General features: G+C 37.2%; 1 protein-coding gene across 1 annotated transcript in view; it reads right to left on the minus strand.

Moving 5' to 3' along the window:
- The window catches only part of LY75 (lymphocyte antigen 75), a 47128-nt gene that overhangs the window by 17706 nt on the left and 4764 nt on the right, over nt 1-24658 (minus strand). The window contains exons 5-22 of the mRNA XM_068687657.1: nt 24325-24435; nt 22293-22433; nt 20069-20257; nt 19249-19406; nt 18245-18355; nt 16911-16999; nt 16390-16562; nt 16014-16210; nt 14453-14595; nt 8471-8552; nt 7815-7886; nt 6323-6446; nt 5388-5423; nt 4950-5125; nt 3856-3920; nt 2625-2701; nt 1498-1634; nt 444-549 (exon numbers count right to left, since the gene is read on the minus strand). Coding sequence (XP_068543758.1) covers nt 444-549; nt 1498-1634; nt 2625-2701; nt 3856-3920; nt 4950-5125; nt 5388-5423; nt 6323-6446; nt 7815-7886; nt 8471-8552; nt 14453-14595; nt 16014-16210; nt 16390-16562; nt 16911-16999; nt 18245-18355; nt 19249-19406; nt 20069-20257; nt 22293-22433; nt 24325-24435 — 2187 coding nt within the window. The remainder of the gene's footprint in view (nt 1-443; nt 550-1497; nt 1635-2624; nt 2702-3855; nt 3921-4949; nt 5126-5387; nt 5424-6322; nt 6447-7814; nt 7887-8470; nt 8553-14452; nt 14596-16013; nt 16211-16389; nt 16563-16910; nt 17000-18244; nt 18356-19248; nt 19407-20068; nt 20258-22292; nt 22434-24324; nt 24436-24658) is intronic.

The raw sequence follows: 24658 nt of genomic DNA on the forward strand, positions 1-24658 counted from the left end.
TCCTAACACCGATGGGACCAGCCCACAGAAAGAGGTAAGCTCATTTATAATTGCACCTTTTTTCCATGTACATGGACTTCAGTACTGGGGGGAGGAATGGCAAGGGACAAATAAAAACTGCAGTCTTCACAGTACAAAGTCTACAATCTCAGTTGTTTTTAACAAGCAAAGCAAAACATGGAAAATTTTCATTCAGCAGTGACCCTTCTCTCCTTGTTCTTTAATGCAAGGTTTTACTTTTTTTTTTCCCCCCCAAATGAGTTTCCATGTTTCTAGCAGCACAGACAACAACAGACAACACATTTTTAAGCAGTCTTGGATTTTTAGAATGCTCCTAGTATGCCTGTAGGTAAACAAGTGATTTTATGTTCTAGTTCTTAAGCAGAACTATATTGAGTTTGGAAGAGAAGCTGCACAGTGAAAGTGCCCCCAGTTTACCATACCTTGCTCAGCTTGATTTGAGATAGATGGAAGTGAACCTCCAAAAGTTATACACTTTTCATTAGCTGCATTAAATGTTAAATATTCAGATTTCATCTTTCGAAAACACTGCAAAACAAACATAAGAAAGGGTTTTTTCATATCTAAGAAAAAACTCATAAGAAAATGTTTCTAAATCAGCCTGAAAATCTCACTTCATTTCCTGTAATAAAATGTAACTATTTTTCTCAAAAGTATGGGAACCATTACTAGCTAGTAGAATAGCTAAATACAAAAATTATTAATAATTGCACTGAGTAGCTCGTCATTCACAGCAGAGGATTAGAATTCAATAACTTTTAATCAGCTATATCAGGATCATGTACAGTTTTAAGAATGAGAATTCAGACGTGTTAACTGAAGTCAGACTGGGATGGCCAATAACCTTTTACTGTAACGCATTATCTTTTGCGAGAAACTAGATAGGAACTCAAAAGCTATATTCTGCAACGACTTGAAGTAAATTTGCAAGTCTTGGCACAATGCAATGTGCAGATTTGATGTACACTCCTTCTTATGTACAGGGAACAGCAACAGGTCACATAATAGGAATCAGCCTACGACTTCAAATGACTACCTTGAAACCTAGTACTAAAGTTTACTATAGTATGGCTGTTGATTTCCGTTGGTTCATTCTTAAAAATTTTCTCTAATTCCTAAGCAAGTTAAATCCTTAAGGTGACTTAGGAAGCAGAAATCTCATCCTTTCCTTTCTAATAATTTTTTTCTTCAAAGCAGAGCATGAGATCAGATAATAAAAACAAAGTTCTTGGATCTAAGTGTATGGTGAGGGGAAAATGAAAATCTTGAAGGTTACTGCTTTAAAATTTAAAAGCCATCAAAAAAGGACAGAGAAGTAGACGAGATGATTTTAATCACTGCATGTAGTTTTCAAAAGCCACCTTCCAGTTCATTCCTGAACACACTGGATACTTCCTTGCCTCTTTCAGCAGGGCACTCCAGCTTACTAGACTATTAAAAATAAGTAATGATAATTGATCAGTGTTTTTTCTGTACCTTATTCCGAAACCGAAGCCAATTCTTAGGGCAACCTCCTGTGACTGGGCGGTAACTGGGATCGTGTTTCTCCAGTAAGGAGGCATTATTTTTCTCACAAATGAAGGGCAGTTTCATGTTACAGTTAACTGGGTAGTCTGCAAAAATGTAAGTTTTAAAAAACAGTTATGATAATTTCTGTCATGCTCTAATTGCCACACATATTTTGACATGATAAAACGCAAAGCAAAGTCTTTTTCAGTGCAACTACAGGGAAGTATGATCCAACATAAAGCTTTAAACGCAACAGGAGAGCAAGGGACAAATGTAAATGATTATATCAGACAATAACATATCATTCCTAAAGGTACAGATTCTGATCTTTCTTCCAGCAGCTACACTTAACGTAAGTAGAGGTAACTTCAACAAACAAAAGATGAAATTAAAATAGTTTGAATATGAGGACATTTCTAGCATAGAGGATGTGTAATCTAAAGTCCACTAAAGCCAAAAGAAATTCTGAGTCTGTCCTGTAGTGTTTTACATGATTCCAGAATTAACTGGACTGTCTTCCTAGTAAAGTTGAATTTTTGGCAGAATAATGGGGGAAATGTGCTTTAAAGTGGAAATGATAATAGACATATTTAGTCTCTACAGGGTACAAAATTTTCCCAATGTAAAGCAATGTTGAAGAAAGAAAAGAAGGCTCAAGTACCACCAGATAGCATTTAAATTACTTCATGTACCTTTTCCAATATGACTCCACTACTTAATAAAATTTGCATCTCCAGCTGCATATTCAGTTGCAGGTATTCAGTCAAACTACTCTAACACCACTCAATTTCCAGAGCTCATAATATGTTGCATACACACAAAGAAGACCAGTGAAATAGATTTCACGTAAATTAATTTATGTCACAGAAGGAGTGACAATCAAACCATAAAAAAAATTGTCATATGAATTCAGGTTTGCCTCTGGACATCAAGAAATATTATAATAGCTTCTACTATAAAGAAATAAATTATTCAAAATTGAATCAGATAATCATCAAGAAGCCATTCACTTCTAACTAAGCATCAGTGTGCATTTTTTTTTTTTTTTAACATAACAATGACAGAGAGGGGAGAAAAATTGAAAACAGCCATACCTCTGTACCAGTTCTTTCTAGAAACATACCAGCAATCCCTCAGGAATCGATCATGGAAGCGTGGAAATAACTGTAAACTGGATACAAACATTTCAGAGTCAATCTCCAATCCAGTGTGATCTTCAGGTGGAAACTCTGATAGCAACAGAGCCAGTACATACAAAAATTTGGGCTGGTAATTGTTTCTAGGAGATGCCCTACAACACTGGAAAGGACAGAGGGGGAGAAACTAGACTAGGAACAAACATGTGGTAGGTTCAATAGTTATATACCATGCCCAAATTAACTATGTTAAGGAGATGTGCACTACAAGGGTAGATTACTCATCGCATGCTGCAATTGCTAGCACACTGTGAAGACAAGTGAGGATAATGGTCAACAGCCCACATTTTTCCTTTCTAAAATGTTTTTGAAGTAGTATATCACTACAGTATTTTGGCAAATTAAGATTTTTGCTTATAGGGAGTTCATGATCCTTTGCTGAAGCCACAGACAGCACAATGCAAGGTTTGCTGTGAGGCAAAGAAAAAACAGGGCCTAAAATCCAATAAAATTATTTTAAAGATCAATTGCATTCATTAGCTATTAGGGCCCTGTACTGATTAATGATTCACATGACAAGACTAAGATGTCAAAGCCCAACAACCTGAAATCTATAGGACTGGAGAGACTTAGAAGAATTGGATTATGAGTTAAGTTGTTCCTTTTCATCCAAGTCTATTAATTTATGCACATACTCATCCAAGTCTATTAATTTATGCACATACACATACAGTTATGTATAAATTGATGTTGATGCTTTGTAATGGGAACAGAACTCAAGCATTAGCAACTCATTAGAATATTTCAACAATATCTTGAAATATACTTACTTTGTAAGTATATATACATAACTGTGCTAACTATGACTTGCTTTGATTGCTTTTATGACTTTTTTATGACTTGCCACATAGTTCCCCTGCTCTCTCTGCTCTAGGTACTCTGTTGTCTATGCTTAGCATTGTAAGAGTAGGTGCAGGTCCATGTAAACAGATGTGGAGAACAGTGTTCACCGAACAGTGCTGTACTGTTTCCTAGCTTAGTTCAAATTTATCTTACTTCTTCAGGATGATACAGAAGTGATCTTTTACAAGTTTGGGGATAAAACATTTTCCTTTAGAAACTGTTCTACCTAACTATATGCCTAAAAATGGCATGAAAAAAGTTTACAATAATAGATTATTCTACGTACGGTGAATGATAGCTGTAGCCATAATCAATAAACTTCAGCCACCACTTTTGTTCGCTGTTTGATAACTGTGGGGAAAAAAAGAACAAAATGATATTTTACAATCCATAGAGACTGATCTCCAGACTCCATCATCAATAAATCAGTAACAAAATTAATTTGATTTAAAATGACTTTTTTTAAATAGTGCAGATTTACAATTATTCAAGAATAGGAAAAGATACAGTTCAAGATGCATATGCCAGATAAACAGACGCCTGCATCTAATATAAGAAAAGACACTTTCCACACTGTTGCATAAAGCTGTAAGAAATCTTGCATTGGTTTCATAAGTGCATACTACACGCATCATTCCTGCAAAATTCATAGCAGCAACACTACCAGGCAACCAGAACATCACTGCAAGCTGACCAAAGCTGATGTGGTTCCACAGAATATCTGAGGACGCCCCTCAGAATAATCTCATTCCTCCAGCAGACAGCTCAAAAATTAATAGTTTGTAAAAGGCTAGAGGTTTTACAGGTTAGATTCTCAATTTCTCCTGCCTTCTCCTTCCAGATAATTTCTCATTCTCAGGATATCAGGATAAATTTCATTAAGAGACTTTGCAAACTGCTAATTTCATGTTTTTGTAAGACTCCTTAGAAGAACGCACTCATGCTATGAACACCACAAACCCCTTTCACAACAAAGTCTGAGGCCAGCATGCATTTTAATTCTCTCCTTAGCTAAAAAAAAATAAAATAAATAAAAAAATACATGCTACCCCATACATAAAATTAACAGCTGGGACAATTGTTAGTCAAGTATTTGCAGAAAATGTGGAGCTTACATGATGGTCCTGTTATGGCATTTTCTATCCATTTGGAGATTTATTTTTTTTTCAGTTGCTGAGGCTATTTTTACATTTAAACATCCTTTTACAAGACTGACATTGTATTCTCTTTCAATTCATATTTTGGTTTTAAAAACAATTAAAAACTATTAAGGCCAATAGGATAAAGAAAGAAATTAAGGACTAACATTTTCTTGTATTGGAAAAACCGGCAACAGTATTTCCCTGTAGTGAAAAGTATCTGTTAGACAAACTTCCTTACCTTTTCTATTTGAGATAGTATTGTCCTGAGTTTTGGGTAAGACTCCACAGAGGCTAGATCGCTATCATTTTTTTGACAGTAGGAAATAGCTTCTTGGAAGCTCAGGTTTTTATCTGGTACAAACCATAGCTCTGCACCATCAACAACAAGTGGGGCTCCATGAATTCCAATTTCATCTATACAGAAGAAGTATCACACGCATAAGAAATCAATTCTGAAAAACTCTTTTTCTGAATGTAATGAGAAATTTCAATTTGACACTGGAAAAAAACACACTTATTCTTGCATTTGAATCTCTCTCAGAATCAAATCCTATCAGTCATGACCTTTGCTGTCACCAAAAAGATAATACAGTAGTAATATAACAAACTAATAAAAGATATACAGTAGTAACAACTATATATATAAAGTGTTAGAATTCACAAAAAGTCCATTTACCTGGTACATACCACTCGGGTGTCTTTGGAGTGCTACCTGTTCAGAGGAAAAAAAGAACAGTCACTTCACGTTTACCTTATAACGAGACAAATAATGGTCACAAATAATGGAAGCGATAGGTTATGCTTCTGGGTATGCATGATGGGGGGCAGAGGAGGAAGGAGAAAATTCATGCACAGATAAAATAGTCTAAAACAAGCTGATTCAAAACTAATGGGTGTATTCCATACCTCAGTCTTAAATGTGTGTGCTTTTTATTTATTTTTTTGTTTCCCTCTATAAGAATTTGCATTTTCACCTCTGTCTCACTACAATGAGAAGCTTATACACTAACTTTATAGTACACTAACTGTACCAGAACAAGCAAGAGGCTCATTCACCTAAAGCAGAAGCAGACTGTATAGCCAATATACCTATAGTTACAAATATCACTTGGCTTATATCACCTCACCTACTGAGAAACCACTTTATGGCAAAAGAAAGAAAATGGGAGCAGTGATACTGCATCCGCCTCCTCATGGTCATTTTTTGATAAATCTATGAATACTTTAGGTGCATGTCAGTTTGTGTATCACATAGGCAAGGCATCTCAAGTACTGACTTCTAATGGTTCACAGAGAAAACAATAGAACATGGGTTGCAAAGCTTCTGCTATTGGGTAATAATGACCGCTCAGTGACAGATACCTTCTTTTCACTATTGAAACATAAAGAATACCAAGAAAAGTGATGAATTTCTGATACTTATAACCCTAGTTCTTGGTCATATTTCTTTGCTGCCTAGTTCATATCTTCTAATTTGATAATGAGCAATATTTCAAATATGCTTACCTCCTCTCAACTAGTTAGATGTATTTCACAAAAGCTGTTAACACAAAGGAACTAAAAACCTATCACTAAACTCTTTTTTATGAAATGTGAGTGAATGCAGTTTACCTTTCGTAATCTGGCAGACCCATTCGAGTTTAGCTTCACAATCAAAAGGCTTGACATAAAATTCCAGGTCTCTGCCCTCATGGAAATAAAATCTCCAAAATGATCGCCGTGAAAATTGAAAAGTCTGTATAAAAACAGGAACAGAAAAATCAGTTAATAGAGTATGGGCCTCTCTAATGTGAAATGAAACTATGAAATATCTTCAACAAAGTCAGTAGGTGTTATTGTGGCATCAGCCCCATACAACTTGAAAAAATGAACAGATACAACTGTAACTCTTTAAACTGTAATTCTACATGCTAGCCAAGATTGTGAAGCAGTTGTGTAAGTGGCTTAAGGTCATTCTAGGTATACAAGTCTATTCTTGCAATGTTGTTTCTTCGCTATTTTGTAGTACACACAATCTCATCTATGCTTATTATTGAATTATCTGCTGGAACTTCTTTCCCTGAAATAAATTTTCATTTCTCCTAAAAAGAAACACTTATCTGAATCCAGCATAGGAATAATCTTTCTTATCTAAGATTATTACAATCAACTTTGAGATCTGACTTCACTCTTGTTGATCTCTCCGATAAGGAGAATTTTGTATCATTTAGTGAAGGAACACATGCCTAGACCTAGCAGGTAGGGGAGGGAGGATGCTATATTCACAATGTTCTTCAGAGTGCTTTCCTCTCATCTGATGCTTCTATCAGCCTAATGTTAAAGATGACAGCTTCTCAGCCTGGGGTCACAAACACAAGAGAAAATATTGAAGACTAATGGCTGTGAAGAGAAGTAAGGGGATACAACTATTCTTTTAGCAGAATTGGTTCCATTTAGGTTAATAGAAAGGAGAGTATTAGAATTATCTTACAAAAACACTCAGGTAACACTTCAGAAAAGTTAAAGGCCATTTTACAACTCGTGCCATCAAGACTGAAATAAGCAACGAAGAACATAATTCACTAGAGGCATGACATTTTGAATTAAAACCTGACACAGCAGTTACAGTCTATTTCACTAAGCAAACACAAGCATAAATACTCTATCCTAGCTACTGCATCCCTCTACTTTATGTTTCAATGATTTTCTTAACTTGCAGTTCAGAAAAACAAATCTAGATCTTAAAACTTGTAGAGTTGCGGGTTTTTTTGTTTGTTTGCTTTTAGACTCCATTTTACGTTCTTAAGTGTCACTTATAACGTTCAACAGATATATAGCATGCCAATATGTAATCGAGAACTGAATATCACTAAAAAAAAATTGTAGATCAGAAGTCTTATGACAGGTCATCATTAGCATAGCAGTCAGTTTGTTAAAACCGCTTAAATAAGGGAAATGCAATACAAGCTGTAGATTAATAAAGGGAACACTAGCAACTTTTTACCATACAAAGAAAACATCTCAGCAGTCAACCTAAATCCAATATATAGCTGGCAGGAATATTTTTTCCAAGTACTTTCATGTATAAATAAGCATGCTGTTATTAAAAACCTTTCAAACTAACCTTTAAAGCAGCACAATCTCTAGTGTTATATTCGTCTTCCAGAAAATCACGTGGCATAATAATACTAGTTACCTACAGGACAGACAGGAGGAAAGAACAATTACTTCACAACTATTTTTGCTAAAATAGTCCCCAAAGGTAACCATTTAAACTTGTGATCTCATTAAGTTTATCACTATTAAAACACACATTAAAAGGCAGTAACAAGATCAAAGAGTTTTGAGTCTGTGTACCTGCTATTATAGAGGGAAAAAAATAAATAAAATATCTCACAATTTCAGACAAATATATCATTTGCAGTTAAGAAGTTATTTTTGGAGAAGCCTGCTCTATCGAGAAGATGAGCTCATACCCCCACCACCCCTCCCTTTGCCATGGCATGAAGACATCTTGTTCTCTCCACTAGCTCTTAGATTTTTATTACTTTATTTTCATTAAAGTATTTTAATGTGATAGAGACAGAGATCAGGTTAACCTTATTAAAGTTATGCTTTTAATTGGAAATCTGCCTGGATGGTAGCTCTTAAGTGCACAATCTTCTGAATTACTCATCTGTTGAAGGATCTGCCATATCTTAATTAGAGGATTTATCAATTTATTTTCAATTCAGCCCAAGCTAAAACAAATGAGGACGTGACATTTCTTGGTTAACTTACGGGTTTATCATCACTCCATTGCCAGGTTCCCAAAGAATCTGGACTCCTCTTATTCATTCCAATCCATACCCATCTGTCATTGCTGTAAATAAACAAAGTAAAATCTTAAGCCAAATATATGGTTCAGCACATTTAATAGAAAAACTGACCTAAGTCATTGCGTTACTTAGGTTTGAGCAGCAAAGCCAAGAGTTTACTCCTGCAAATTGTAGCAGGTCAAAGAGGAAAACGGGCCTAGAGTCAAGGTCCTCTTCCGCACTTGTAATAGGATTTGTAGGTTAATTTTCTGCGTGGGCAGGGACAGAAGACTAAATTATGTAATTCCTTCATTCACTGCATCAGTTGTCTCTTGATATGCTCTTCTTCCAGAATCACACACTATTTATTTGGCTTGCTTCTCCCTGTCCGTCTCCAGGTCACCTCTCATCAGCACAAATATACTCTTCCTCAAACTACATGAAAACTTCTGCTTACACAAAGTAACTGACTTTGCATTTCCCTTACGCTTATCAGTGATATAAACAAAGCACAGGTACGTATTTCAGCTGTGCACCTTCATAAAAGAGGCCCGTAACACCACTGACCTCAACACTTCCTTAAAAGAAAGGTGATAGATATTTGCTCCACTGTACCGGATTACAGTCAGAACTGCATTTTTACTTTTACTTTTTACTTTTTTACTAGATTTTACTTTTGGTTTTCATAAGAAAGGGATTTATAAACTGAAACTTTCAGTTACGCTGCAAGACACAATTTGCTAAGAAAAAAAATGGGGTTTACAACAGAAATACTTAAATCTGCAGTAACAACTTTTACCATACTCTTCACCACTGCTTATCCAGGACACCATAACAGAACGAAGTATGTGTCAAACTGCAAGTTTAGTTTTGTACTGCAGCCTTTACTTTTGGAAGTATCAGTTTGGTTCTAGCTACTGACATTTATGACAATTCACTCCAACCCACTCCCTTGCCCAAGAAAAGTAATAGATGATATCACCTAGCAGCAGCAGAGGAAAGATGCTAAGGTTTTTTTGTTTTGTTTTTAGAAGTGATATCACAGCTGATGTGAAATCCTACTGCAGTGCAGCAGTGAAGAAGGCACACTCATCGACATGTTCTGACAGAGATAATGAAGCATCAATGCCACAGTACAGGGCTCCTGTAAAACTTTATCTAGAGCACACTCCATCAATTCATGTTGCACCAAATACATAGAAGGATATTTGAGGCCATGCAGAATATTTGAGGCAATGAGAGTTAAGTTTATTTAAAAGAATTAAAGGTTTTCTTTTTTAGCCTTGAAAAACAAAGGGAAGAGATATAATTGTTCTTTACATTATATGAGGACACTAGGCTCCTAGGAGGAAGAACTGTCTGAGGAAGAAGGACAATGTGTCTGAAGGAACCACAGATCAGAAGTAAATTTAGACTCAGCTGGAAACAGGTTTCTGACCAGAGGTCAGGGCTTGGAGAAGTCACCCAAAAACGTAGTGATGACAAACTATCAGAGTGATTTTAAGATAGAACTTGGCAACTTTATGTACATAACTTTATTACATGGAGGGAAGGACTTAAACCCAGGCTTACCAGCATAAGAAATTTTAAGAAATCCCGGGGCAACGTGAAAGATTTCTTTGCTAAGAGCGTGCCCCTGCCCTCCCACACACATCACCATAAAGATGCTAAACTGAGCATGAAATGGCTGACACAGCAGCACCAAGAAAATAACTGGAACAGCCTGGGAGATCTCAAGGATGTGTTTCCAAGACCTTTAGTATCAGAGTGGGAAAAAATAAAAACAACAACAAAACAACAAAATCACATTCCAACAGTGGGTTCATGAAAACAGATCTGGAAACTTGTCATAGGCCGGAGTCCCAAGGGCAAACAACAGCACAGCCCAGACAGAGTACACAGGCAAAGCACGTGAGAACCAGGAAGGGCAATGGCATTTTACTTGGTAGGGCTCCCATTAGGGAAAAAAAAAAAAAAGAAAAACAAAAACAAAAACAGCAGCCACCAGTAAATCTCACCCTTCCACACACCAGCATTGATTTCTGACATCAGTGTGATATTGTGATCACACTAGTGTGATCTTACCATACTGAACAGTCCTTTAATAAAACTAAAGAGTCTTTAAAGAGCCTAAATGTTCTACATCACTCCAAAGGGAAAACTGTAAGCCATTCCCCAGCTGTCAAGCAGCTAAGTGGCTTTTGGCAATCTGCCTTTAGGATTTTGTTGTTCTGTGATTATTCTTTCCAATTATGAATCAGACACCACTTAACTCTCCCCTCCTGGTCGTCACCTTCAGGCCTAATGCAGTTTAAGTAATTGATCATCACAGAGTAATATCCACTAAAAAGGAAGTTTGAGACACTCATTTCAAAAGGATTTGCAGCAATAAACTGAGGAACTAGTGCAATTTTTTCCCCGAAGTCTTTCAACTTGTATAGGCTTTTATGTAATAAATAAAATAAAATAAATAAATATAAAAGGTGTGCTAGGTCAAGTCCAGCCTATCTCCCAATTTCCAATGATTAATCTGCCAACAGAACAATGTTGCCCAGCTGATCAGGCATTTGCACATTAACATACATTTTTTCCTCCTTTGGAATTGTGCAGACATGAGAATTAATAGTTCAGTAACTGCTGTGCTATTCTTGATGACACTTAACCTTAAGTAATTACTTTTGATAGCCCTCCAAAATAATACTATCACTGCATTGCAAAAAAGAGTTCTACTAACCATGTAAGACAAGTATAAATTAAGACTTGCAACTGAGCTTGCAGTAAGGTATTTGCTTGTGTTTCAGTTTTCTGTGTCCTCACTGGAAAACATTTAAAATCCATCTCGTGGACTGCTATCAAAATAGATATATCACTGCCAGAGTATTCTTTGAGTTACCTTCCTGGAACTGCATCTAAAACCTAGGTTATCCTGAGTTGTAACCTAAAACGTAAGTGTGATTAGTGCTTTATAACAGACTTCACATTGACTAACAATGAAAGGCCGTAACCCTGCAGTGTTTTTTCTCTCACACAGAAAAAACAAACAAACAAAAAAAAAAAACACACATAAAAGGTGCACAAGTCAATAAATTCTGTTTATATCAATGTGAATGTAATCTAAAACAGAATTTTTCTACTGTCATATTCCAACTGCTGAAATAGAAGAATTTTTTTTTGTCCCTTACGTCAGCTCCTACACAAGATTAAGAGCCTAAGTGAGGTTACAGCATAACTCTAGATAAGAGGTAAAATATAACAAACATGCGTAAGTCTGGGCCAATGCCAGAATGGTGCAATTTAAAAGGAGTGCTGCTTCTGATGGCGGTGTGCATGAAGCCCATTTGATTGCTGCTCCTCCCTCTGTAACAGGCTACTGCCACTGACCAAATCTCCATCCTACTAATCAGCCACTCCCTAGCAGAAGAGCAGAGAAGCCGCATTAACCCAATTACTACAGCTTGCATCTCATTTTTAGATGAGGTGTTGAGAGTATGATCAGTGTTTTCTTGCAAACTCAAGTGTTCATGAGGATTTCTAGATTCAGTGCAATTACACAAGCAGTGCTGTGCATATAAAAGACAATTGGTTTCTCTCAAGTAAGGTGTCCTCATTGAAATGTTATTTCTAACCAATCCAAGCTGTTACTCTCTTTGCATCCAAGGTCGCTGCCACGTATAAGCTGCAAAATGCTCAGAAAAACAATCCTAGAAGAATGAAAGTAAGTTACCAGGATCTGTTCTGCTTGTACCATGTCCCTTGAAGTTAAAATATGTTATCTCATATTTCTTTCAGACAGGAAGGCTGGCAGGCAAATTTTATTTTCCTTTCCAATGGCAATTGCCTGATTTGGCTGGAACAGTTCTAGTTCTTATTTGCCTCTAAGGTGGAATCTGAGTAAAGAACAAAATGGACTAGGCAAGCTGCCCTTTTCCTGGTGAACCAAACTGACTTTTGCTAACGTTTAAAAACAAACAGTTCTCAATGAGTCACTGGAGAACTGTGCAAGGGAAAAAAAAACAAAACCAAAAAAGCCAAGGTGTGGTCCTTCACTGAGCCAAAATAATTGCACTGAATGAATACTTCAGGTCAGACTTTGCACTGAGTAAACGCAGGACAAACTGCACACCAGTGAACTCTGGCAGCTAATCTCTCCTAACATTATCCTAGGATGATTTATCCCAGTTACCTGAACTGTCTGTTGTTCTTGGTGAAATAATTCACTTGTTTTTCCTCTCTTCTTTATCAAATGAGCTTATTTTCAGACAAGCTACCCATCACTCTTGATCTCTAAAATGCTTCATATAATCACCACTTCTGAGTAATTAATTTGAAAGTGTAACCAAATTTAACATTTCATTACATTGCCTAAACAAGCATTATTTAAAATGCTTTATCAAGGCAATATCAAAACTGTAGTATTTCTATTCAGGAAGTTCTGCAATGTTTCAAAAGAGGTTCATCCGGACAAAATACTGCGTTCTGGTTTGTATTGGATACATGCAGTTACTGCAACTCTGACAAAGCCAATTTATTCTGTTATTTGATATATTGAGCCCACTATATAAATATGGGGCAATATATTGCCCCTCGTTTAAGCCCTGCTAAAATAATACTGAAGTACTTGACCTTCTTTCTTTCAGGCTGTTGAGTTTCTGAAATATGGGAACTGCATAAGCATCATGTGTCAGATGGCTTTCCGGAATGACACAAATTTCCAGCTTTAAACTCCTAACCAGAAAAAGGCCATTAACTATAATTAATACTGGAGATAATCTTCAGGCTGATATATATTTCCAAATATTTGTAGGAATAGTATGAAAATAAAACTAGTTAATTCCCTATTCATATTTGATAGTAAATTAGTAAAACAAAATCTGTAATTGCAAAACAGCATATCAAGATCTATAGCTAAAAATAATCGCTGCACTGATTTTTATTTCAGGCACTTTAGTCACTTTAGCAAAGGAGTCACAAGTGGCTTTTAACAAGCTAAGCCATCTATTTATAGAGCATATGAGTTTGGTTTTGTCTTTTAGTAACATAAACATTAAGTAATTTTCATGACTTGTGCACTTCTAAAAAAAGGTTCACTGATTCTTCAAGAAGGCATCTCTTCAGTCACCAAATTTTAAAATTTAATCACAGCATTGTACATTGGCAGCTTCTAAAATAATTCTAATTTTGTTTGTTGATGAAATAAATTAGGATCACATAACTGGCAGCATTTGAGTTTAAGCTGGCAAAAGTTCTGAAAAACCAGGCTGTCAATCAAAAAAGCATATTACACAAGGATCTGACATCACACCAGTGCCTAATAAAGCTTTGCAGTGACAGTTCCTTTGAATAAATAAAAAGCCTTAGATTCATAAATTATGTAGCATTTCATTTGTTGATACCAGAAAACTCAACACACCCATCTAATGCCCATATAGTGTTAGTGCCGTTATGCCAAATGGGATCTCTGCCAGCCAGATTGCTGGACACTACATTATTCACATTTTCAAAAAAAAAAAAAAAAAAAATAGCACCCAATTTAGTCAAGAAACATTTCATGAATAAAAATGAGACCTATTTGAAAAACTGAAATAATAACTGAAATAACAACTCATCTTTAAAAAAATGTATCAGTAAAGAATAGGAGCAGCTACAGTGCAGTCGTACCAAAATTCAGCATAAAGAAGGAAACAACACAGATTTAAATTTGAGCAATAGAAGATGCTCAAAGTAAATATCTCTTTTCTTGCATTCCCTCTAGCAATGTGAAACATTTGCCCAAGCTGTACTCCCGTGACATTTTCCAGGAAGGCAGTGACATGCCAGCAGTTCAAATGCCACATCTAGCTGTTTACTGTGGGAAACAGTCAGGGTACACTGTCTCATACTTGCCATTTGGGGTCAGCAGCAGCATTTACGATCTACACCCATGTGTGACTGAAATCAAAATTGTAGTCCATGGCTGTTTTGTTACCTGATTATTCTTCTCAGGATAGAATGAAGTGCCTTGATTTCTTCTGTATTAGTAAAGCTAGGAAGGTGGCCTCCTAGAGCTTCACAGAACCTTTCCGCCTCTTCCCAAGTCCTGGTTCGCAGCACTCTTTCACTGTGGAAGAACTTCACAACAACCAGCCATCAGAGTAGAAAATGACACGAGTGACAACATTTTTAAAACTCTGCTCTACTACTCAGATATGGACACCTCTTGTTGGAATGAATAACGCGTATCTCCATAGGGAGAGATCTTGATTTTAAACTTGACTTCTTAATTATTTTATTTCTTCCAGTTTGTTCAACAACAGCCAGACTTTGAAGTTTAGCTGACAAAATTTGTTTCAAATGCAACATATTCCATATGGCAGAATTTCTCTGTTTTTCTTTACCAGAAAGATTTTTAGAAAACAACACCCAACTCATTCCAAAACTGCAAGCCAAATTATGTTTTCAGTGATGGTGTTCTTTAAAACGTAGGGTGAACTGCAAAACCCAGTTTCCACTGACACCAAGCCCATTTGGGTGCTAAAGGTGAAAAAAGTTCTTCAGCACCTTCTTTGCTACCTGCATGTGTCAGTTTCAGACTTGGCTCATACACCTCAGCTAACATATTCACTTGATCCCCTTGACATCAGTCCAAGCCAATTCCCGTCAGCAGGATCTCTCTGCACAGACATGCTGCACTTGGTCAACAAGAGTTTTGGAGAAACTGCCAGAGCCAGCTGTCACACCCCATCGGCTGAGCAGGGACAACTATGCTGCACATCAGCAAGACCCACACATTTGGGATCTTTGCCCACAGCCTTGTTATGCGAGTTGTGTTTCCCCACTTTGCCAAATGAGCTGCGTATAGGACACAGTTCGTTGCAGGCACTGGATCTTGAAATAATGAACACACAATCCAATAAACAGCCTCAGTTTTACTTTGATTAGATTCTTAATAGTAAGAAAAAATGTGCACTTCTAAATGTGAATTTATGTAAGCCATTCCAGCTAACAGCATGACTATTTACTTCCACTGTTTATTTCAACAACAGTAAAATGCAACTGAGGCAGCATTTATTTTATTTTTATTTTTTTTTTATTTTTTAAGAAGTTTGATATCCACATTCAAACCAGAGAAAATCTCATCTTCCCCATCTACACCCTTAAGAGTACAAGGGAAGGAGATTCAAAGCACCTTCCTTTCCTATTCCGGTGTCTCTCTGTGCTGGATGATGGCAATCAAGCACCCTCCATCAGTACTGGGCTCCCGAGATGGAAGCAGGAGGTGAATGCTCTCACCCCACTCAGCTCTAACATGCAGAGCTGGCCACAGATCAAGAGGGAGAGGCACACGGCATCTTTTGAAAACCAGCACAGGATGAATGCCTCCAGATTTTCTTGTGTATCAATGTAAATCAGCAAGATTTTTTCCTCCCCGTGTAATACATCCTCTTTGAAATATCCTTCAGAGCAGTTGTATGACATAAAACGGCTAATCACATACTTGCTGCAAGACAGTAACAAACAACTAACATCCAGTAGGAATAACTTCTTACCTTGTAGCAGGCAAGGCCTGATCCATTGTGCCACCCAGGGGGACAGGGATCAGATGGCTTCGGAAGCACTTCTGGTTCCTTGGGCAGCCCAATGTATTTTTTACAGACAGAAAACGCTTTTGTGGTTTTACAGTCCTTGGTTTCCCACTTTCCAACAGACCTCCCACTGGGCATGGCCACACATCCTCCTGAGAACTCTAAAATGTAAGCCACCAAAGAAATATTTAAAGCTATTGGTTGGTTTTCCAAAAATACAAAGATTTCTGAATGACTATTTTATTTCATCCTTGGAGCCCCCTAACATGGTGCTCCAATGCTTGCTGAATGTAAAATGATAGCATTTTTACATTTTTATTTTTTAAATTGTTATGTTTACCTGGTTGCAAGGAATTCCAGTTAGTATATGTCACAGCTTCATTTTTTTCCCCATCCACTGCACCCCAGGAATATGTTCCTGTATGGCTAATATCTTGCAAACCAGTCCAGAAGTATTTTTCTTCAACTTTGGTGTACTTTCTAATCAGACTGTTTATAAATTCTTGCTCAAATCTGAAAATTCACAGATTAATCTCAGTCAGTATTTGAAAGATATCTGAAACTACTGAGTCAATCTGAAAACCAGGCATATTATTACATGAATTAGTTCAAATGCTTGTCCAGGCAGTCCTGTATTCAATAAGGGGTCAGCAGGCTGGGAATTCAAATACATCTGAGAAGTCTTTATGCTGTAGGTTTGCCATGGTCACACCATGGAAAACAGTTTGTCAGTTCTCTGCAGTAGCAATTCTATGTCTATTTTTTCTGTCTTAAACCATTGCTTAGAATATGGAGGTTTGACGACTGCATCTCCAGGATCCTACTATAAAGCGCACAAATAAATTACAGAAATTACTTTACCTGTTTGTTACTGTAAGATTGCACTGTGATCCAAATGAAACTTCTGTTTTATAAATCGTGTAACAGTAGTTTCCATGCATCTCCCATCCCTGGTTAAAGAACAAAAAAACATGTTTAAAAACTTAACAACCTAACTTAGGCATTATCTGCAGGAGAACAGAAATCACTGCTAACATTGGTTGGTGTCCACAAGCTGACAAGCATATACAAGAAAGAAATGCAGCACATCACACACAGGGTGCAGTATTATCAACCCTCAGATTCACAGTTCTAAGAAATAATGCAACCACAGAAATAAAATACATCACTGTTTTAGCTCAACTGTGCAAAGTCTTCTGACTGCTATGTGCATTTAGAGAGAGAAACACAAGGGTGACAGCCTAGTCCTATTCAAAACAATAGGAGTTCTGATGCTGTTCCACCAACGCCAGGATTCAAACAGAGGAATAATAAAAGGGCATTATTAGCATTTCTTTACTTCCCCAAAAAAAAAATCCTTTATACTGAAAATGTCTGAACTTAAAAAAAATTCTCTTATTCAAATCTTTTCCCCATAGTTACATGGAAATTTCAAGGAATATTAATGTGTTCTTTGCTAGCCTACCAATGCACTGGTGTCTGAACAGCACAGAAAGTTGTAACCACTGGCAGTCTCTGAAAAGACAGAGTAAGAATACCTCCAGGTTGTAAAGAAAGGAAGATACGGGGTAAATACACTTGCCTGTTGCAGGCAAGACACCACATAAAACTTAACAAAAGAGTTCTGAAGTAGCTAGTGACTCCATCCCAAGATTGTTCAAAACAGAAAAGACTTCCAGACTTATTTACACTATAATATATTACACATAAAACAAACAAACAAAAAAAAACATAAAACTTTATTCAAGTCAGCAAACAAAGATGAGAGCCAAATGAAACATAGCAGAAACCTAAACTTTTTTATTTATCTTTCTCTGCACATCCTTACGTTGCAAGTGCTTATCCTAAATTAAAAAGGATGTTTAAAACAGAAACTAGAGAACAAATGGCATTAGCAACAACATACCTAATAAAATCAATTTGTTTTTCCAAACATATGAACTAAACACACCTCCTGAGTCTAACCTCATAACACTTTCACCCATAAATAGAGTGGCAATACATCCAGATCCTTCTTAGGAGAATCTGAAGACACACCAAATTTGGCTCATACTATAGAAATGTTCTTTTTCAGCCAAGATGTTCCACATGCTTTATTTTACAGGCATTAAGGAAATAGGAAGTAGAGAGAATAAGTAATTTAATACAGGCTTCTGAACTAAGTGAGGGTAAAAGATACGCAGACTTTCTATTACCTCATCATATGAGCAGCTTTTATCTGATTTTGTTTCATTCAAAATCTCTCCTCTTTTCTTACACACATATTTCAATTTTTCTTCACAGGATTTGACTCTCCACTGTCCCAACTGTCAAAAGAAAAGGAAAAAGAGTATTTAAAATACTAAAATATTTCCATAGAGCAGGAGCAGAGTTTTTGGAAGGGGGAAAGCCGCAACGCCTCAGTTACTTGTACTTGCAAGAACACTGAGTGGGATACCCTGGATTACATGCATAGGAGCATGTTTTGAAGTAAGAGAGAAAACTGACAATGTGGAGATGGGATAATTCTGGATCACATCTGAAAAGGAAAGAGATAGACAAGGGGAGTGCCAGCTCTCTTGTGGATCAGAGAAGAAACAGGCACAGCTCACTGCAGAAAGCCTAAGGACACATGAGCTTCGCTGGACAGCACAGCAAGCTCTTCCCACTTTTCTGCTGGAACTGGGAGGATGGGATACAGCCTGTTTCTCCCAACATTCATCTTTGAGACCTTCTTTCCCCCACTCACTTCTGTTTTCTCCCTCCCAGCAACTTTCCTCATCCACTTCCTCTTCTCTCACCAGCATATCTCACTACCCACCCTTAAATGGGGAGGCCCAAATTGACCCTGGAAGTGACTGAAGCCAGCTTCTCCTCTCAAAAGTTGGGCCCACCTCCTTCCCAGCTCTCTGCCACAGACAAACAAAAATAGCATAATCCAAAACTCCAAGCAACAGGGACAACTAGTTGGTCAACAGCAGTGGCAGTCTCAGAGCTGTAAGCAATTTCTTCTACTCTTTGTGGCACATAAAACTATTTAGCCAGCACTTCTTAGTTAAGAAGTTCTCTTTTAATCAAATAGTTATTTGCACTTTAAAGATTATACCAGAAATAAAATCATTCTTTTGGTTTACCCCCCTTGACTTTCACACACAATGTTACCTCTACTATGATGGAAAAAATAAAAATAAAAATAAAAAACCCAACACCATATTCCTACCTTGCCTGAATATGACACACAGTTAGGAGTGATGTTAAAAGGAACTTTTGGTTCATTCTGATCCCAATATGTAAAATCCACAGCTGAATGATCTGACCATTTGAACAAGGTTGGTACGTCTTTGTTCCTGAGACCCAACCACACTTCTTCTTTAGCATCTGTAATTTAAAATTAGGGCAACACAGAGGTTTCAGAATAATCCTTAAACTAATTGGAAAGGAGTGATAAAAAAATAACTTTGCTGTTCTCATTCTACTTAAAAGCATAAATGCTGCATTTTTTTATTACAATGAGAAAGAAAATTTGAGACAAGCATAATTTATTTTTAAAATCATACATGATATTCATGAATGTGAGCACATTTCACAGAGAAGGTAACAAACAGGAAAAAATACAGAAGATAATGAATACACAAGAAAAGAAACTCAAACAAAATCTTATTTTTAGAGTGCAGACAAAAACATAAGACTACAAAGTACAGATCATGTTTGTTAGTTCAATGACCCAGCAGTCAAATATCCAACCCAACTATCTAAGATTCTGTTCAAACGAGAAAACTGAACAGGTATTAGGCATTGGGAATTAGGCAAGCTGGCCCATTCAATATATAACTACATGAATAAAATATATTAAATTAAAACAAGAGCTAATTCAGAGGGACAGGACCTGACACTCAACAACAGCCTGCATACAAGCTCAGCATTAACACCTTCATTTAGAGCTACAAGTTCTCACTATCATATGCTGGAACATGAAAAGCAGTTTGTAATTTAAGATGCACAGCACTTGGTGCATGACTTTTACAAGTATCCCAACTCACCATTATGAAGCTTTGTAACAACCAGTTCAACATCTGCCAAGGAGTGTACGCTGATGAGGTTACTCTTATTTGCTTTGCACAGTTGATCTGCTGAACTCCAAGGAACCTGGTTGTGTATCAGCATGTAGCAAAAACCATTGTGGGGAAGCCAGCCCGTATCGCATTGAGTATCCAAGTGTCTCCAGAACTCTAATAGTGAAGAGAAACTGAATTAGAGGCTTTTATTTTACATTGACTGGTTGGTATTGGGTTGGTATTTTCTTAAATCTGCCAGCACCCTGAAAGCAGACAAAGTAGCAATCAGAATTTATTCACAGATAAACAGCATGACTCTCTAGGGCTGATGTTTTAAGAAAGGGTCACAATTTAGTCAAGCAAATAAACATGACTGAGCAATATTATGGGGATTAGTAGCATTCTGGGGCCACAAGGTGGGCAGAAGGAGAAGGTAGTTAGTGGAAGTGAGTAAAAAGCTGGAATTCTTACTAAGCTGGTCTTAGTATAAGTGAAAGTTTCAGAAGTAATTACATGTAACATTACAAGAGCAATTAAAGGCAAAGCGAGTTACTTCATTGCAGGACAGCAGCTTCAACAAAAAGTTGCTTGTTTTGCTTCAGCAGGGGTTTGTGCTTTTATAGGGCATTATTATCCATATTTAGAGCAGTACTATGAAAAAGAGCAATACTGAATAACTCAGAATGAAATAAATGTTTAGTTTTAAATAATTCTTATTCTGAAACCTAAGATATTCAAGAATTCAGACTGTTTTTATGCATGCTGAAAAAGGTATATGTTAAAAACTTTTCGGTTTCAAAACATAATATTCTCCAATCACAAGAATTTTGGTTTCTAATTATTAAAACAGTATATATAAATAGTGCTGCCATCATCACATACCCCAGTGAGGAGCCAGAGAACAGATGTGGATCAGTGTTAAGATAAAAAAAAAAATCAGATTAGGTACACAATAACTAGTTTTTAAAGGATAATTTATAAATTTGAACCAGTTTTAGTTAGTTTATATGGTTTATTTTTTTATTAATTTTTTTTTCTCCTTAATGGCACATATCTTCCCTGGAGTAGCTGGAAGGAATGTGTCATAGACAGAGACACTATATGCCACTTTTCACCTCCAGGCCACTGTTTCATTCCCTTTATCCTCTAGCTCTACCCCTCACTCGAGTAGAATCATAGAATCATAGAATATCCTGAGTTGGAAGGGACCCTTAAGGATCATCAAGTCCAACTCTTGACACCGCACAGGTCTACCCAAGTTCAGACCATGTGACTAAGTGCACAGTCCAATCTCTTCTTAAATTCAGACAGGCTCGGTGCAGTGACCACTTCCCTGGGGAGCCTGTTCCAGTGTGCAACCACTCTCTCTGTGAAGAACCCCCTCCTGATTACAATCATACCCTCCTGAGTACAATCATCTTCCTGTGAAAGTTTCCTCATGATGAGAGCACCGCACTTTTGAGCCCTGGGAACTGGGTATGGCCACAGCACCAATGGACATGGACAGGCTGTGGACATGTGAAGAAGAGTTGGACATCCAGATGTAGGTAAATTGCCAAAAGTGTGGCAGAAGTTATATGTCAGAGCGGAACACTGTAACAACTGAAGCTGAGGCTTTAAACTGTTCTAGTTTTCCCCATTGTGTTACCAACTGCATTTGCAAGATAAAAGTAACAGATCCAATAAAGATTACACACTGGGCGAATTACCAACTCTTGCACTCTTGATTTCCAGTGCTGGGCTTGTTTTCAGAAGATGGTATGGTCATTTAATTACTTTTATTTTAATTCAACAGAGTTTGATCCAGGTCCCAGGTAGGTCTCATTTTATGTTAAAAAACTCCAACAGTGAGAGAAATGGTCTTAATGCAGTGATGAAAAGCTTTGATGTGCAACTGCCAGTTCCAGACTTCCAGCTGCACATGAAAAAAAGCACAAGCTATGGAGAAAAACATGATGAAAAGGGCAGGACTGTGCTGGGAAATGCTTTATGTGTGAATGAGAAAGCTGTGAAAAATGAAAGCTGTTTGTGATAGATCATCTTGAGACTGAAGATAGAGAGTTTGATTCTGCTCTGCTAAAATACTCAAAGCTGCCGTGAAGTGTTTTGGCAGAGATGCCTATGAAGGCTTGGGAAGGAAGAAAAAGACTGCATAAGTGAACATTACTCACATACTGACACACAGAAACAAACATGCAAGCTGTCCTACCTGGGAGGCTTGAAGCTTCATCGAATGGCTTCTTGCAAACATACGGAAGTTGAGTCCCACAGTGATAACTCTGCCACTGACCTGAGGCAGCATTCATCGCCACACAGCTAGTTCCATCCAGAGGGGACAAACTCTGCATATCTACAGACAGAAAAAAATAAAAGAGCACAAGTTATCAGTGAGCTTTTCAATGCAGTAATATATGCTGCATATTACAGCACCTTGTATTTGAAGAACATAACTTGCCTTGAATGAAGGCACCTGTTCTGCCACAGGTCCCAGAGAAACTTTTTTGTGAGAAAGTTACAGAACCAAGGTATCAAGACTTCCATTCCAACATTTAATCATCTAACTGGGAGGAATGTTCTATTTACAATACAACAAAGCTTTGGCTGAGCACTTTCCCAGACTAGAAATATCTCAAGGGAGAACCTTTTTTGCAGCTCTCAGTTTCCTTTGGCAGCCTCTTTCCAGATCAACTCCAAACACAGTCCTGCACTTTCACAAATATAACCATAATTCTTACCTTAACAGACAAGGCCCCAAATCAAAAACTTTGCATAGGAGAACTAATTTTGTAGTCCCCAGCTTCCCCTGAAGCCCCTTCCAATGGCTTCTCTCTTTTGGCTCTCTTTCTTTGAAGCCTAATGCAGATCCCACCTGTGCCCCATACAAGGCACCTGTTTCCCTTTACTGAGTTTGTTCAGCCTCACACAGAGAAGTCTCAGGGTAGACCTTAGTTCTTTATGCAAGAGGAGACAGGACCAGGCTTTTTTCAGAGGTATACAGTGAAGTGACAAGAAGCAAAGGAGACAGCTTGCACATAAAAAATTCCAGGTAGATATTCCTAAGTATTTTTCATAACAAGAGTACTCAATAAATGGAATAGGTGGTCTAGAGAGGCTGCAATATCTACATCTAAGGAGACACCTAAAGTGTACCTAAAGTGTAGCTGGACAGGCCCAAGCAACCTGATGCACAGGGCTCAGGAGCTGGACTGGGAACCATCTGAGATCCCTTCTGCCCTGTAGTTTTAACTTTTTGATGACAAGATTAGTCCATCAGCTGAAATAATACCGTGGACTTCAGAACATATTTATTACAATTTCATACCTGTACATTTAAGCTAGAACGTCTCAGCAACATTAGTCAGTCTGCTAGGACCGCAGACTAAACTATCCTACTGTATCTCAGCATTGTCTAGTCTCTAGCACTGCATTACAGTCCCAGTGTCACCACAGCTGACAAAAAAAAAAAAGAGACTACATTTGGAAAATCTAACAGACATTTCTCTGCAAGTCTTTAAAAAAGTAACAGAAACCACTTCTCTTTTCACAGAATTAATGTCACAGCCTAATGGAATAAAACTATTCTAGAAACTGAAGGAAAAGAGAATTCCATTTTAAAAAAGGTCACATTCAGCTTGAATGACAGAACAATGTTAGCTACAGTATTCCTGACTATTACTCCCCCAGGATTCTCATATATCAATATCCACACCATATTTCCGAGAATATTACAAATACATGCTGAAAATTCTGATCAAACAAGACTCTCACTGATTCTACAGGAACTTGGAAGTAATTAGAAAAGGGTTTTCAAAGGTTTTACACTTCTTTCATCTTCACCTCAGAACAACTGTAAGCAACTTTGAAGACTTCTAGGTAATGTAATTTCTTGCAGAAACATCAATCATTGTAATATATGAGAGAAGTCAATGCCATCCTGTCAGTGTGAGGAGAAATTTAGCACTTAGGGCAGCAGTAGCCTTGTTTGCTAAAACGGACCTCAAAGATATCATTCAAGTTATAGATTTCCCCTAATATTCCATAAATAGAGAATTAGTGGAGAAAGATTCCCTCTCTAGAACGAAAGGATGCCTTCTGAACTTTTAACAGAAATAGAGCAATGATTGTTTTGATGAAGTCCAATGAAAAAGAGAAGAGGAGAAAAATAAAAAAAAAAAAAAAGAAGAAAAAAGGGTAATGCTAGTTTTTGTTCTAAATATTGTTAACACCACCAGAACCATTACCTGGATGCCAGTTGACAAAATTCAAAGGCTTGTGATCTGACCACTGCCAACCTCCAGAAACGTCCAGTTGATTTAAGCCAATCCAAAAGATCTCAGCGATGTCATCTTTACCTGGATGTTTATTATTATTCAAGAAAACAATTAGTATAAAATACTCAAACCTTATTGATCTCCTCTAAAATAGAGATTTTATCTAAAAGGCATTGCATTAGAGGACAAAAAACATTGCTGCTATAATTGGATGTGCAACTTTTCTTGAACTGATGAGGAACTCAACCACTTGCCTCTCCTCTCAGTGCCTCCAGGTGTTTGACATCTGATTTTATATTCTCAA

This window comes from Anas acuta, chromosome 6 (genome assembly GCF_963932015.1).
Source record: "Anas acuta chromosome 6, bAnaAcu1.1, whole genome shotgun sequence".
In the NCBI taxonomy this organism is placed as follows: Eukaryota; Metazoa; Chordata; class Aves; order Anseriformes; family Anatidae; genus Anas; species Anas acuta.